The sequence below is a fragment of the Denticeps clupeoides genome, chromosome 7, assembly GCF_900700375.1.
Source record: "Denticeps clupeoides chromosome 7, fDenClu1.1, whole genome shotgun sequence".
NCBI lineage: Eukaryota > Metazoa > Chordata > Actinopteri > Clupeiformes > Denticipitidae > Denticeps > Denticeps clupeoides.
This window is the reverse complement of record NC_041713.1, coordinates 4,131,277-4,146,512: the sequence shown is the minus strand read 5'-3', so window position 1 is coordinate 4,146,512 and position 15,236 is coordinate 4,131,277. Positions and strand designations below refer to the sequence as shown.

Here is a 15,236-nt window from a genome sequence, read left to right as displayed (position 1 = left end):
TATCCTGCCCCCCCCCCCCCAGATGCACTTAAAACTAGTCATGAAACTGTAAATTGAATGAATAATTTTAATATACAGTCACACAATATATTGAGCTCTTTGAAAAGGTACTGAAACACGGTCAGTTCCTTCATTTGACTGACGTGGGAAGGTTCCGGCAGATGACAGAGATGCGGCGTTGGCGCGCCACCTTCTGTCCTGCAAAGGAGGACTCTGCATCCTTCAGAATCTCATGAGTGAAGTTAAATCTTGCGCCATCCCTAATACCAAACACGTACATGAATAAATTATCACTGGGACCACAAACGCTACAGGTAAAGCAGAAATCAAATGACTGAAAGAATAAAAAGCTGTAACTTTCACCGGAGAATATAGAGAGAACGGCGAGTCAGCAGCAGGTCCACCCAGTCAGCGGTGTTGTTCTCCCGGACCAGTCGCATTACGCTGTCAGATAAAAGACTGAGGCCTGCAATAGTACTGCCACAGAACTGCATTATACAGAGGACGGAGAAAAAGAAAGGAAAATATCAGGAGCATCGCAGAAGCGCAATAGTACACGAGTGCTTCTGTCAATGCCTGACGAAGGCAGAAAGCATTGTAAAATATTGCGTAGGGTAACTGACGCTTGCCTTCACGCTGTCAATGTGGGGTTTTATGTATCCAGACTCGTCCAGGTCCAGAACGTGCACTGGGCCCAGCAACTGGCTGCCCTCTGCAAAAGCCTGAGCTCGGACTCGAGCCAACACTGCCTGTGCTGCAGCGCCCCAGTGCAAGCGCTCGGTCTCCCTGTAACCATGGATGGCCTGCATCAGAGGTCAAAGGTGACTCGGGGTTAGGGAAGCTTAATTAACATATGCGTAAAAAAAACACCATTCTGGGAATAGATTGAATCAAACGTGGCCAATAAAACCAGCTAGCATAACCTGTGCATGATGGGGTCTGAATATCTTCTGCACTATGGCAAATCTAATAAATATAACCCACATATGATATCACCCACACCAATCCATGTAACAGATTATTCAGTCGATACCAAAAATATATATTGGAAATTAATTTAGTACAGTAAAGTGTCCCTGTGTGGGTGGGATTTAACTTTTTCCATCACAGACGAGGTGGCCGAGTGGTTAAGGCGATGGACTGCTAATCCATTGTGCTCTGCACGCGTGGGTTCGAATCCCATCCTCGTCGACGACCTTTTCCCAACAAACTAGCTGAGGGCAGCTCCTGATGTGGCACCCAAATGTTTTATGACTCAATGTTGGCTACATTAATAAAAAAAAATAAGGTAATAACCCTCTGACACAAGTATGTCTGTGGTGAAAAGTTATTTTTTAGTATTTCTTCTATCTTTTGTTTAAGAGAATATTTCCATGTGGCATTAATAATAAACTGCTCTGCTATGTTTTGAGCAACATGTGCAAGTCCATTTAATTTAAGTTCCTATTTTTTGTCCCCTAATTCAACCTTTTCATTGCAGACAATTTGCAGACAGAGGTCTGGTTTAAATGGCGACCACCTACATCGTCCCAGTGGTCGAACTCGTATCTCTTCTTTTTCAGCCCAGGCTCCAGCTCTTTCAGGAGATCCAGCTCCTCCTCCTCGCTGATGAAGCCGGCGCGGACCTCCACAGACCCTCGGAGGCTTTCTAAAACTCCGGGGGAGGAAGCGCGCAGCCACCGCGCCCCTGTATCACGTTTCAGGGGTGCAGACGGGCCAGACGCGGGGGGGGAAGTGGAACCAGACCTCAACTGGAATCGTGCATGAGAGTTTTTAAGCAGACTAAGCAGCAACTTCATCTCCTCGTGGTGAATATAAAGACCAACATGTAGCATCAGCACGAACGTGTTCGCGGACGTCCAACCGAGGGCGCCGCCATGTCGGTCCCGACGTGCATTCTGGGAAACGAAGTCCTGCAGTGGAAGGACGGGCAGAGGAGTTGCTGCCACCTGCCGGCAAGTCTCGAACACGACGGAAACCCAGGCAGCCAATCAAATCTCGGGTTTATTATCCACAGCAGCCAAACAGCGGCGATTTTGGAGACAGCGCCCAGACGAGGTGGCCGAGTGGTTAAGGCGATGGACTGCTAATCCATTGTGCTCTGCACGCGTGGGTTCGAATCCCATCCTCGTCGTTCATATTTTCCCCATCCAAAAACCCTGACGTTCTCTTCAATCTCATCCATATTAGCGCCTGTGGCTGGAAATTCCACATATTTAGTTTAATGGCGCTGCAGTCCACTTTGAATAGAACTACAGGGCTGACATTGGTCGTCTTTTAACAATTTTAACGACGATCAATCAAAGCCTCGTCGAAGCGGCAAAAACGAACTTCGCAAGATATCGCTTAGCGGACGCTGGTCGGTGTACGGGGTGGCGGGTAGTGCTGTGCGATTCATGACTCACCCTGGTTAATCACCCACTAAGTAACTCATGAGTCATGAATCTGAGGTCTCCATTGAACCGAATCCGTTGGGTCCCAACTACCCCACGTTTCAGTTGTAAACCCCGTCACATAAATACCGTCGGAAATATAATCTTATAATCATTGCAATATCAATTACAATACAAGCTGTATAACTTGCAGTTTTTGGCACCATCTGAAACGCTCACAGACGAATTAGCGCTCCTAACCCGAGTCCGTGGAACCGATGGTTCCTCTGGCCGGAAACGTCTCTCTGTGCAAAATAACTCGAAAATTACTGCATCGATTTGGACGACATTTTGGGGCAAAGTGGGCATTAGGACAGCGAAAAGTTGATTAAATTTTGGTGGTGATCCGGAACACTGTCTGGAATAATATAAATAAAAGGCTAATTGTGAGACCCAACATTAAAACTATTATAAAAAATATCTTGTCGGTCTAACATTACCCTAAATCATGCCTTTGGGCTTTAGGCATGATTATTTTGTTAATTTCTCTCACTATCTTGTGTGAGGCTAGGTCAGGCTGTCGTGGTAATGTGTCCGGTCCCCTCACCTTTAACAAACATAACAGACCATTCTTACGGCGTTGAAAGTGATTCGTTCTCATCACAAGGCGTTTTACTTTCTTTTAAAAGACGATTCAAACACTTCAGTTGACTCACAGCTGTCGGTTTGCAAATACTGACTCGAGTGACTCAAGTGACTCACACGCCCGGATCCGTTTAGTGAGCGACTCTAAGGGAGCCGGATCCTGAAAATGATCCGAGTATCACAGCTCCGGGAGTCAAAAGGCAAAACAGCTAAATCACTTCTGGCTTTGAGTACCTCAAAACAGCTAAATCACTCCTGGCTTTGAGTTTTTACGCGCGATTTTTTATTTCATTCTGCGTCTAAATCATCTTCGAAAGAAATATAGAAACTAGAAACTATAGAAACTTGTTCTAACTTTATAAGCGATGTATTGAATCATCGTTTTTTTTCCGGTGAAAGCAAGTGTCTCCATCACTGTCCGTTTGGCACAAACTACATGTAAACAATCATATCCTCGTCTGAAAGATGCAAGGAGGTCAGAGCTGAAAAAAATATCTCCTCCAATATCTCAGCAGAGATATTGAAGAAGAAGAAGAAGAACTCGAGGAGCCCCGGGCCCTGACCAGGGATTGTTCAATTCTGTGTGGGATCAGACTGACACTTCAGGTTTGTCCTTGATCAACCTGAGAGGATGACACACGTGTGTGAGGTGCAGCAGCAGCACTTGCCGTGCATCCAACAGACTGGGCTCAGCGTCACCAAAGGGAGACAAGGTCCTTGACGTCCTGAGAATGTGGGAGAGGGTTCATCATTTACCCCAGGTAAGCAAAAATCAAAAACTTTTTTTTTTTTTTTTTTACATGATTTGTGTCACTTACATGCCTGCTATTCAATTATATTGATAGGGACAGACTCAATATATCATTAATTAATAAATTAATGGTGACAGGTTTTCAATAATCTCAAAACTGTTCTGAAAAGGCTGGAGATGCATTGCAATGCACACGCAGATATCCAGATGCAATATGAACAGGGCCCGTGAAGTTGTGGCTCTGAGTGGTTCATCTGATGTCCACAGCAAATGCTCCGAGCAACAGAGTCCTGAGTTCAAACCCCCTGGGAGACCCACTGGTAACATTGACTTTGTGCTTTAAATTATTACGTGACAGAAAGACCTGACCGACATTTGGACGCCACCTGACGCAGCCCCGCTGATCGGAGGAGCCGCGACTCGCCGGGAGGACGCCGCCAGCTTCCTTGTCCCTGGCCTTCCATTGCTTCATTCAGCAGGGTCCCGACCCCTGCCTCTCAGTCCCGTGTCTGGCGGCTTTGAAGGTGAGGAGCAGCCATTCAGCGGGGCGAGCCGGAGACTGACAGGGAGCGGCGGACGCCTGCGGACGAGGGGCCGGTACCAAACTGGCCCGAAGCCGTCTGCGCTGGAGAACCGCCGCTCGTCCATCTGGAATACCGGACCATTCATTCATTCATTCAGTCATTTATCATTCCTCCCTGTTCATCATCTTTTCTCTCCTGGAGTCAATTCCGTTCCACTCGAACCATTCAGACTCTGTGTATGGACTTTTCCCCCCTCCTTCATGGACTGCTCCATCTGGCCCGCCAGGTGTCGTGCCATAAAAGGGGGGATTCTGTCAGGATCCGGTCCGAAATGGGGGTTACTCCGGTCCGGATCAGGATCAGGATCAGGATCCGGACCGGAGTTTAATTGTTGTCCTGTGAAATGTTCCCTAATCGTTTTCACCTGTGTTAATTGTATAAAGCTGCCCTGTTCGTTTCTGTCCGCTGTCAGGTCTTTGAAGTTATATTCCGTGTTCACCAGTGTCTTCGTCTCGGATGTCTCCCCTGTCCTGTGATTCACTAATTAAACCCCTGTTCCGTGATGTCAGGTGAAAGCGTCCTCCATTCCTCGTCCTCCTCTACGTTCACCCGCTGCGTCATGCCCGCATGGACGTGACAACTGGACTCACATATGGAACATTTGCACATCTTCAAGCCACTACAAATATTTTACTACAAATTTTTTCCTACTTGTTGCATATAATTTATCTTTAAAAACAAATTTGTAATATTTGTTTATATTTGCAATATTTGCAATATTGTAATAAGCAGTCGCACAAGCATTTCACTGCATATCATACCGTGTATGACTGTGTACATGACAAATAAAATTTGAATTTGAAATAAATTTTGTATCTGAATGAATATTACAGCAGTGTCAGGCAAATAGACAGATGAGATTGTGAGGCTGTATTCCTGTCCACATGCAAATACACTGTAAAATGTAAAAAGACCATCTTGACAGGACCATGGAGAGCTTCCAGGAACCGCAGTGGCTCTGCTCCTGGTCAGCAGGCATCTGAAAGGTGACCAGACCTATAGGGGATACACCCATATTTCATATGTATCATACTTACAACCAGAGTGGTTGTGCTGCTATAAATACTCAAATTGTGAAGTGGGGTCATACTATATTTCAGTCGTGTTTTGCTAATACAGTGTAAGTGGTACATTGTCTTTTTTTTGTTCACAGATTATTCATGACCCACGGTCAGGCTGCCCAGAGACCTGATACAAACAGAATATAGTGTGTTTCCCTCAGACATTTTTAAAAGAGTGAAGACACTCGCCTATGAGCCAGAAGAACCAGGTTCAAATTCCACTTACTACCATTGTGTCCCTGAGCAAGACATTTGACCCTAAGTTGCTCCAGGGGGGGGACTGTCCCTGTAACTACTGATTGTAAGTCGCTCTGGATAAGGGCGTCTGATTAATGCTGAAAAATGTAAATGTCTTTGCATGAGCAAATACAACTGCCACCAGCCTCATCTTCATACCAACAGGGACATCTGCCACCATGCTCATTTCATGTCTGGTCCTCATATTAGCAAAGTCAACTGTCACCAGCCTCATTTCCTGCCTGGTCCTTCCTGCCTCCTCCATCTCATCTATCATCTTACCCTTCAACCTTACATCCTTCCATTCCCTCAACCAACACCAGTGACAACAGCACCATCCTCAGCTACAACTTTGAATGATCATCACAGACAATGGAGACAGAAAAAAGCAGAAGCAAGGAGTCAGCAGCTCACATTTACAGGATTTATCAGACGCCCTTATCCAGAGCAACTTACAATCAGTAGTTACAGGCACAGTCCCCCCTGCAATTTTTAGGGTTAAGTGTCTTGCTCAGGAACACAATGGTAGTAAGTGGGATTCTGGTTCATAGGCGAGTGTGTTACCCACTAGGCTACTACAACCCAGCAGCTCTTTTATTGGCTGTCATAGCTGCAAAAAATGTTCTGATAATTTATCAGATCAGTCAACTCTGCATGTGTCCTCCATGTGTCCTTTTAACCATCACCCTTGGTGAGCAGTGGGCAGCCATGACAGGCGGCCGGCGAGCAGTGTGTGGTGCCTGTTCGAAACCGGCAGCCTTCTGAAGACGATGCCTCTTCCTTACCGCTAGGCCACCACTGCTCCTAAAGTAATGTAACGGATTACAATTACATTTTATCCGTAGTTAAATTATATAATGCCATTACGTGTAACCCTGAAAACAGTATACATGAAAATGCACCAGAGAGGGAGGAGGAGTTGAGGGGAATTTGCTGCCCAAATTCAATACGACCATTGACCTGCTGGGTTTTTTTTTTAGTGCATGTACAGTAAAACTACCCTTATCTGCTCCCTGCAGCCAATAGAAGCAGTGTGTTTGGAAAGCCTCTTTACACAACAGACCACACAAACACACCCGGCATAATGGGATTTAATCCCATTATTGGCTGGTTCTCCCTATCAATTACCCAGACCGGTTTTAATGATCGTAATCACCCCTAATTGTCAGTGACAGGCGACGTTGTTTGCAGTTCTTGTGGGAATTAAAGCGCTTGTAGGGGTGGCCTGGGGGGGAAGGGGGGGCTACTGCCACGCTTTTAGGGGTTGCAGGCAAATGAACAGCAGCCAGCTGCTTCAAGCTCTGCATGATCCCACTCCTGTACGAACTGTACCTTTTATTCCGATTGCCACAGAATTCCTTAAATAATGCTGAACAACATGAGTCCCATAAACAGAACTATTACGGTATTTATTACCTGGAGCTATGCAAAGTTTGCTGACAACGACTGAATTTAGGCTTCATACGACACTTGTACTGCTGGTATCTAACTAACTGTAACTAAAATAAAATGAATTCGTTCAATGAATTGAGTGTACAAAAGAGGGGAACGTCCTGGGACACGGTGCCACTGTGGTTCTGTATTAAATGTCCGGCTTGCCGCACCCCAGCATCCGTCTCAGCTTCAGTATGCAGATACAATTTCCATCCGAGCCCGTCTCCGCTTCCTCCCAGCTCAGATGAACGACTAGTAATGGTCACACACCTCCCTCAGCCCCTCAGAACAATCAGCATCTCCTCTGACCTCATGGCAGCCATTCTGATGTCAACTGCTGTTGTTTACGATATTAACCACATGTTCCCATGGACCTAAATGGTAAGCATCAACATTCAGCACATTTGTGTGAGGATGAATGAATGACGGCCCGTGGGAGCCATCGTCCAGTAGATGTCACTGCAGAGTGACAGCGAGGAGGACAAGCTGACCCTCTCCATATAAAAAATCAATAGCACACTTAATGACTTCTGTCCTGGGACGGCAAACCAAAGCCAGTTAAAATGTAAATAAGGTGCCTGTGTGATACGCTTCTGTTACATCAGGTTACACCTGATTTCATTTAATCAATTAAAATGTTTGTTTTTAAACACTTGATTAAATGAACCAACAAAATATTAGATATAATCTGACATTTGTCATTAAATTGCCATTCTCTATAGTAGATGGAGTTTAAATTTAAAACCTAAAATGGTATAACATTTAGAATATTGTATAGGAATGACATATAGCCACAGACATGGTTTCTACGAACAGGATATTAAAGGCAGCACATCTTGGACATCTTAGCAGTAATCCGAAGGTTGGCAGTTCAAATCCCGATCCGCCAAGGTGCCACTGAGGTGCAACTGAGCAAAGCACCGTCCCCACACATGGCTCCCCGGGCGCCTGACATGGCCGTCCACTGCTCACCAAGGGTGATGGTTAAAAGCAGAGGACACATTTAGTTGTGTCACCGTGTGCTGTGCTGCAGTGTTTCACAATCACTTCACTTTAACTTAAAGCAGAGTTTTTTAGCGCTGGCTGTATTGGTATTCTGTTACTCCTGCACTGCTTGTCTTGCTCCGCCTGTGTCCCCTGTTTGTCTGTCACACGTGTGCACTTTATGTCAGTATTTAACATTGTTTAATTGTTACATGTAGCACCAGGTTGTGGAGAAACGTTATTTCGTTCCACTATGTACCGCGTAACATGTACAGTGTGTAGCTGAAATGACAATAAACCTCAACTTGAATTTGAACTTGAAGTTGAAAGAATCTAATCTGAAATCTTGCAGAGTGACCAAATGTAGAATGGCGCGTGCAGAGATAAGTGTGTGTGTGTGTGTGTGTGTTTGTGAAGTGAAAAAGGAAAAGAGAGAAGGAGCTGCAGACTGAAGCGGTGTGTCCCGACAACTGCATCACTTCCTCTCCCGAGCGAAGACTCTGCCCTACTTACACTAGGGGGGAAAAGCTGCCTGCCATTTACAGTTCACAGGGTTCCTTTCTCCACACAGGTTCTCGGCTCTCCTGAAATATGGAGGGTTGAGAACCAAAGTGGCACAAGTCACTTATAGATGTTTAAATTGGCAAAATTCTTAATCAAGCCTGACTACGTTAGAGATTGAAGACTGCATCCAAGAGCAGATGGAACTGTTGTGATTTTTTTGGTCCTCCCATAAAGTTCTCACGCATGCTGTACCTGCAACAATTTATAAATGTTCATTTTGTATGAATGCTGCTCAAATGAACAGAGCGCATCCACTGCGACAAACACCGGCTCCGAGGGGCGACAGATTTTCCGACATTGCAGTATGATTTACTGTCCTTATAGAGAAAATGAAGTGATTGTTATTGTCATGCGCTGCAGCCCTGCACATGGTGCACACAGTGAAATGTGTCCTCTGCTTTTAACCATCACCCTGAGTGAGCAGTGGGCAGCCATGACAGGCGCCCAGGGAGCAGTGTGTGGGGGCCGCCTCATTAACCGCTAGGCCACCACTGCGTCAGTAGTATAGCAACATACATGCATCTTTCAGTCCGTGCAGAATTTCACGCGGCCTTTTTGTCTGTTTTCTTTGTAATCAAACTGCAGGAGACAGTGAAAATTGAGTGTGTGTGTGTGTGTGTGTGTGTGTGTGTTTTTATCAGCTGTGTGGTTTGTATATTGCCATCCCACTAGGCTACTACCACCACCAACCCCCAAGCTGATTCATGAACCCTTTCAAAAATATGTAATTCTCCTTCTACAACCAGGTGGCTAGAGGACACCATGTCCTTTCTAAAGCTAGAGAACATTAAATATTCGACGAGCAGTAAAATTTTATAACAAACCTTCTTCAGTGTCAGCAGACTGAGCCCCACCCATCAGTATAATTATATAAATTATCATTATTGTCATTTTATTTATACACACACACACACACACACACACACACACACACACATACATACATACATATATACACACAATTTATATACATTATAAATAATTGATTATTCATTTTTATTCTGTTTCATGTAAAATACAGTTTAGATTCTTTGTATATAATCTTTGTTCTTTGTATATAGGCTTTCTCATTGTGCTGATTCCATTGTTTTGTTATCAATAATGATCAATAAATATATTAAACGAAAAATATATGTAAAGCTTTCTGTAAAATTGATAATATTTTACAGGAAAAAAAAAACAGGCGTTAAAACTATCCTGACACAAATCTAAATGCATGTGTAGAAACTCGACGTGGATCTGCAAGAGAGATTAACTGAGGTTAAGTCTGGTGTAGGAAGGCCCATGCTTATGAAGCAAATGAATAATTCAGCTTTATGAATCATTGAGATATGCTGCTGCCAGACAGGACAGAGCAGCCCACCGCTGGATTCCTTGATTTCTTTCATTCCCTCCGACCTTCCCTCCCTTGCTTCGTGAACCCAAAGACCCCTGCATGTTCTCCCTAATGCACACTCACGCAGAAGTGCAGACTTAAGTTCGCACGATGACATCACTTTGGTAGAACTTGTTTGAAATCTGTATCAATTCTTTGGAGAAAATTGTACGTTTATGTGCAGAGCTGCTACCCACCTCCTCCGCCCATCTCCCCCTCTCTCCCCTTTCAGCTGCCGTCGTGCCACTCGCTGGGTGCTGCCGTGTCAGATTAGTGCAGTGCCATTTAATGAGGATGCTTCTTGCTGCGGTTGAAAGGTGAGCCCCGGCTGAGTGACACCGCCGTCACACTGGGCGCCGCCTCGGAGTGCAGCCGAGGAGCAGCACTTTGATCGCCTGACCAGGGCGCTACACAACACAGCAGGGGCTGGTATTTTTGGCATGGGAATTATAGTATATTACAGCTGTGGAGAGATTTATTTTACTTCCAAGGCATAAAATAAGAAAAATCTATATATCTATTACTATGAAACTTGTTTTGATGCCACCACGTGTCACTGTTGAGGAGAATATCAGAGATGAATTTAAGTGTTTTGCATTACAATTTTTGTACAATTGATCAAAATCAATATTTCTGTATATGAGTGTATTTATATATCATGACACAGAAGAAAGGGAGGACCCAGGCGCTTGTAAAAATAAAAGATTTATTGACATACAGGACAAACCAACCTATAGGGCTCTCGTTTGGGAAAGGGAAAGGGGAAGTGGAAACGGGATTATTAAATGGCACTCACTATCACAGGGACCCTCCACACTTGCGCCCTATCTGAAGAGCACAAAAACAGCATCACACCATTACTACTTACACCAAGACCCCAGGCCCCTGGGTCACCCAAACCGAAAAGCAGACCACGCCAGTGTGTGTGTGTGTGTGTGTGTGTGTGTGTGTGTGTGTATATATGGATGGTTTTCAGTTCAATTTAATTTGTTAATGGTCCCTCATTCCGTAATGATGCTCCACCGTAATCCTTTTCTAATGAGAATGTGGGTTACTGCAGATTCAAGGCTGTAGCAAACGTAGATAATCGAGAGTTCTCAGCGGCTCGGGCCTGCTTCCCTCCCCGGTTGCGAAGGCCCCGCTTCCTGCTACCTCCTCCGGGATCATCAGTTCACGAAACCGTGCTGAAAAATGAATGTAAAAAATTGCACGGCATTCCAATAAGCACGCCAGCCATCACAACACCTTGTACAAAAGTAATGCTCTGGTTTAGCATTATTTGGCAGCATTTCAGATCTTTCGGGTGGCCAGATGTCATTTTCATTTTTCAAGATATGTGGGAGCAGAGTCCATTCATATTCATACACTCGCCCTGCTAGAAAAACTTTTTTTATTAAACTTCTTCTTCTCTAACTGTGTGTTCCTCTTGTATAACAAAATGTTCCATGCCTGTGCCCTTGGCTTGACCATGATTGCACAATGATGTGAGGAGGTTCGTGACTGTCTCTAGCTTTGGAGAGAGTTAAAGGATGCTGACCGGTGAATAAACACTGCTGCGGACAAGATGTATGTCAGGAGAATGTCAGCTTTCCCCTAATTCTTAGACATGGTGCAGTGGCAGATAGCGTCAATAAAGGATTTTATTGAACTTGGATCCAACTTCAACCTATCAAGTGATGAAAATCCCACAACACGCCCACACAGTCGCAGTCTGTTGCGTCCCAAACGTCTGTTAACGTGGTTGGCGTGTCTCGCCCCCCCGTATGTCCTCATTTAGGACGCTGTGTGGGATGTGAGTCTGCTGTTCTTCATTGAGCTCGCTCATCCTGAAGGGCGAGAGATAATTTCACAGATCACCAAACACACACACACACACATACACACACACACGCGCTATAAGCAGACACTAACAAACGTCCTAAGAGTCAAAGCAAACATAGTTAGCAGATGGCGGTGCGGCACAGCCGTGCAAAACAAGGCAGATGCTGAGAGAAGATTTACCATCTAGGCCGATGCGCGGCCAGTCATCGGCATTCAATGGCCAGCGGTCAAACGTTGCCACAAGATGAACCTGTGGTCCACAGGCCCAGATGTGCGTCCCCGTCAGCCCGGGAGCTGAGTGGGTTCGGAAGACAGTTAGAAATTATTTGCTCAGCTTAATCATTGCACAAGCGAGCCCAAACCAAACTTTGTGCAGGATTCTTTTAATATTTGGCACAAATTGCTGTAGGGAACAGTAGGGAGCTGTCCGTGGTGCTGAAAGGCCGTGATCCAAGCACGCTATCGATTATCAGCTGTGATATTGGATATCCCAACCGATCGGCCGATCTAGTTTCTGGCATCTGCACTCATCCCACGCCCTTATTGTCCCCTCCATCAGTTGAACGAAAGCCTTGATGAACGTGTTGCGGCAGGGCGTTTTTCGTGCCACAGAAAGGCCCGTGTTTCGGTCGAATAACCCGGCGTCCCTCAGGGTCCCTCAGGTGCCCAGTTGTCTCCGGTCCTGCGTCCCGGACCTCCAGCCCACCCAGCCAGAAAACAAGTGAAGTGATTGTCATTGTGATACACAGCAGCACAGCACTGGGTGCACACAGTGAAATGTGTCCTCTGCATTTAACCCGTCACCCTTGGCGAGCAGTCGGCAGCCATGACAGGCGCCCGGGGAGCAGCGTGTGGGGACGGTGCTTTGCTCAGTGGCACCTCAGTGGCACCTTGGCAGATCGGGATTCGAACCGGCAACCTTCTGATTACCGGGCCATTTCCTTAACCACTATGCGCACCACTGCCTCCATAAACTACAGAGCTGTTAAATTTACATTTATGGCATTTATCAGACGCCACTTATCAGTAGCCACTTACAATCAGTAGTTACAGGGACAGTCCCCCCTGGGGACACTCGGGGTTAAGCATCTTGCTCAGGGACACAATGGTAGTAAGTGGCGTTTGAACCTGGGTCTTCTGGTTCATAGGCGAGTGTGTTACCCACCAGACTACTACCACCACTATAGTGGTCATTGTGGTCATTGTCACGCTGGCGTCTCGACTAGATGTTTGGCTTGATGGACTGTGCTCGTTCGTTTGTCCCTTTTTCTCTTGCCGCAGCGTTCAGTTCACCCACAGGTGGGCACCGAGATCCCCACAACATGGCGCATTGGCAGGCGAGTTACCCAGAATGCCGCATGCGTGACGTCAGCTTCACGCTCCCTTCCCGCCAAAAAAAAAAGCGTCGGCGTTTTTTTTTTCTTTTAGACCTAAACGTCGAACCGCGTCGGGTTTGCGGGTGTCGGAGGGACCCCGGACCGGTCGCGTTACGGGCGGAGAAGCGGCCGAGAACCCCCTCCCCACACCCGCAGCGCGGAGGGAGGCCCCCGTCTTTCTGCCCCCTCCCAACCCGGCCCACCTCCTCTCCCCCGGGGGCGCCGAGGCCGCGCAGCGCAGACGCGTCGGAGGTGCGGAGCGGAGCGGACAGGGCTCGGCGGGTCTGCTTTCTTTTTTTGTGGGGGGGTGCTTTTCGGACACCTCCACCCCACCCCGCGATGCTCGCCGGGGTTCCGCGGAGCGGGAGGCGCGACGCGCGGCTCCCGAACTGACCGAAGCCCCGGGAGGAGGAGGATTCGCGATGGCTCTTCCCCGGAGTGCAGGTGACGGTCGCGGCGGAGCGGACGAGATTTCGCACCTGAGGTCGACGGGGGAGCAAAACGGAGAGAAAAACTGAATTTTTCCCCCCAGCCCGGCGAGTGGAGGTGGAGGAAGGTAGTGGGCTCCGCGTCTCCACCACCCAATATTGCGGATGTCGATAAAATAAATTAATTAATTTATTTTTCCCTTCTTCTTTTTTTTACACCTGCAGAGTCGTGACCGTCAGAAATCGTTTTCGTCTGATTCGTTTGTTTTTCTTAAATTTTTTTCGTTCGAGTCCGCGGCGATGATCGCGCCGGTCGCCCGGCCAGGTTCGCGGTCGGATCTGGCGCCCAGGCTCCTGTGATCGTTTCGAGCGAATAGACGAACCGCGAGTCACGGACGTGGAGGGTCGTGAGCAGGAGAGAGACCAGTTCCCCACGCGTGGAGTCCTGAAGCGGATGGGGTGTAATGTGGTGTGGTCCACCTCCTCCTCCTCCTCCTCTGCTGCTTCCTGAAGACCGGCATCTGGTGTTGTCCGTAGCATGGCGCGGTTCGGAGACGAGGTGCCGTCCAGGTACGGCGGAGGGCCCGGCCAGGGCGGCCCGGGCCGCGGCGGCAGCCGGCAGGGCGGCCCGCCGGGAGCCCAGAGGATGTACAAGCAGTCCATGGCCCAGCGAGCGCGGACCATGGCCCTGTACAACCCGATACCGGTCCGGCAGAACTGCTTCACCGTCAACCGCTCCCTCTTCATCTTCAGCGAGGACAACTTTGTGAGAAAATACGCCAAAAAGATCACCGAATGGCCATATCCTTTCCCGACCCCAACCCAAAAAAAACCTGGTTCTGGAGCCGTGGTGGGGTAATGTACCTAAAATCACCATGAACTCATTTCCAGGTGATACCTTATGATATAGCTGCTGATAATAATGATGATGATGATGATGATAGTAATGGTGATGATTGCGTTGCCATGTTGCATGTTTCGTGGGACGTGGACCCCGCCGTGCCCGGGTCCCAGCTGCACCCCCCCTCCCCCCCGGCGGAGATTCGTGGTGGGTGCTTCGCCTCCGACTGCTGATGTCAGCGTGTGCGGTTTCTGCCCAGGCTCGTGCAGAGGAGAGAACGAGGCGGGGCGGCGGTGGCGCTGGAGGTGGCCGAGTGGGGGTGGGGACGGGGATGGAGGTAGCGCAGGCAAGCCACCATTTCACCTCTCCTCCGAGGGCTTCGGTGCCGATTCGACGTTACGGAAGGCTGCTCTCGTGCACGTTCTCTTTATTTCGGGCGTCTGAGGCCTTTCCGGAATAACTGAGGCCGTTATTACAACCCCGTCGGTGGGAGCACAGGCCTCGTTAGGAAGGGGGGGGGGTGTACTGTGAGATTAAAACAGAGACAGGTCAGGGAAGCTGCGTGGGGGGGGGGGGTCAAGGACGCTCTCTGTCTTATGTTTCCACGACAACGCGGACGCTGTGACATCTGTGTTGTCTTCACTTCCAGGCCTCGCCGGTGCAATTTTCCTGCTACGGCACGCCGAGTGCTTGTCACGCCGCCACGGTCCACTAGTGGCTCTGAAGGCAAACGTCTCGAATGTTAGAGCCGAGTTAATGGATG

At 47.7% G+C, this 15,236-nt stretch overlaps 2 protein-coding genes and 2 non-coding genes across 25 annotated transcripts in view; 3 read left to right on the top strand and 1 right to left on the bottom strand.

Moving 5' to 3' along the window:
- Positions 1–53: 53 nt before the first annotated feature.
- LOC114794950 (alpha-ketoglutarate-dependent dioxygenase alkB homolog 7, mitochondrial-like) lies at positions 54–1,905 on the bottom strand. Its single transcript, XM_028987853.1, has 4 exons — positions 1,524–1,905; positions 630–803; positions 364–488; positions 54–260 (listed from the first exon to the last, which is right to left on the bottom strand). The coding sequence occupies exons 1-4, from the start codon at positions 1,833–1,835 to the stop codon at positions 131–133; spliced, it is 741 nt and encodes a 246-aa protein (XP_028843686.1). The 5' UTR covers positions 1,836–1,905; the 3' UTR covers positions 54–130.
- Positions 1,110–1,191, top strand: trnas-gcu (transfer RNA serine (anticodon GCU)). Its single transcript has one exon. It is a non-coding gene; the product is annotated as a tRNA-Ser (tRNA).
- Positions 1,906–2,052: 147 nt separating the features above from the next.
- On the top strand, positions 2,053–2,134 carry trnas-gcu (transfer RNA serine (anticodon GCU)). The gene has a single exon. It is a non-coding gene; the product is annotated as a tRNA-Ser (tRNA).
- Positions 2,135–13,419: 11,285 nt separating this feature from the next.
- The window catches only part of LOC114794942 (voltage-dependent P/Q-type calcium channel subunit alpha-1A-like), a 77,204-nt gene continuing 75,387 nt past the window's right edge, over positions 13,420–15,236 (top strand). For all 22 annotated transcript variants that reach the window (XM_028987842.1, XM_028987844.1, XM_028987841.1 and 19 more), the window contains exons 1-2: positions 13,420–13,760; positions 13,858–14,433. In XM_028987842.1, coding sequence (XP_028843675.1) covers positions 14,171–14,433 — 263 coding nt within the window. In that variant the 5' untranslated portion in view covers positions 13,420–13,760; positions 13,858–14,170. The remainder of the gene's footprint in view (positions 13,761–13,857; positions 14,434–15,236) is intronic.

Coding starts and splice junctions, on each gene's coding strand:
- LOC114794950 (XM_028987853.1), bottom strand. CDS start 1,835: ATGCTACATGTTGGTCTTTATATTCACCACGAGGAGATGAAGTTGCTG. Junction 804..1,523: donor AGTTCGACCACTGGGACGAT/GTAGGTGGTCGC, acceptor CCTCTGATGCAG/GCCATCCATGGTTACAGGGA. Junction 261..363: donor CGTTCTCTCTATATTCTCCG/GTGAAAGTTACA, acceptor GTTTGGTATTAG/GGATGGCGCAAGATTTAACT.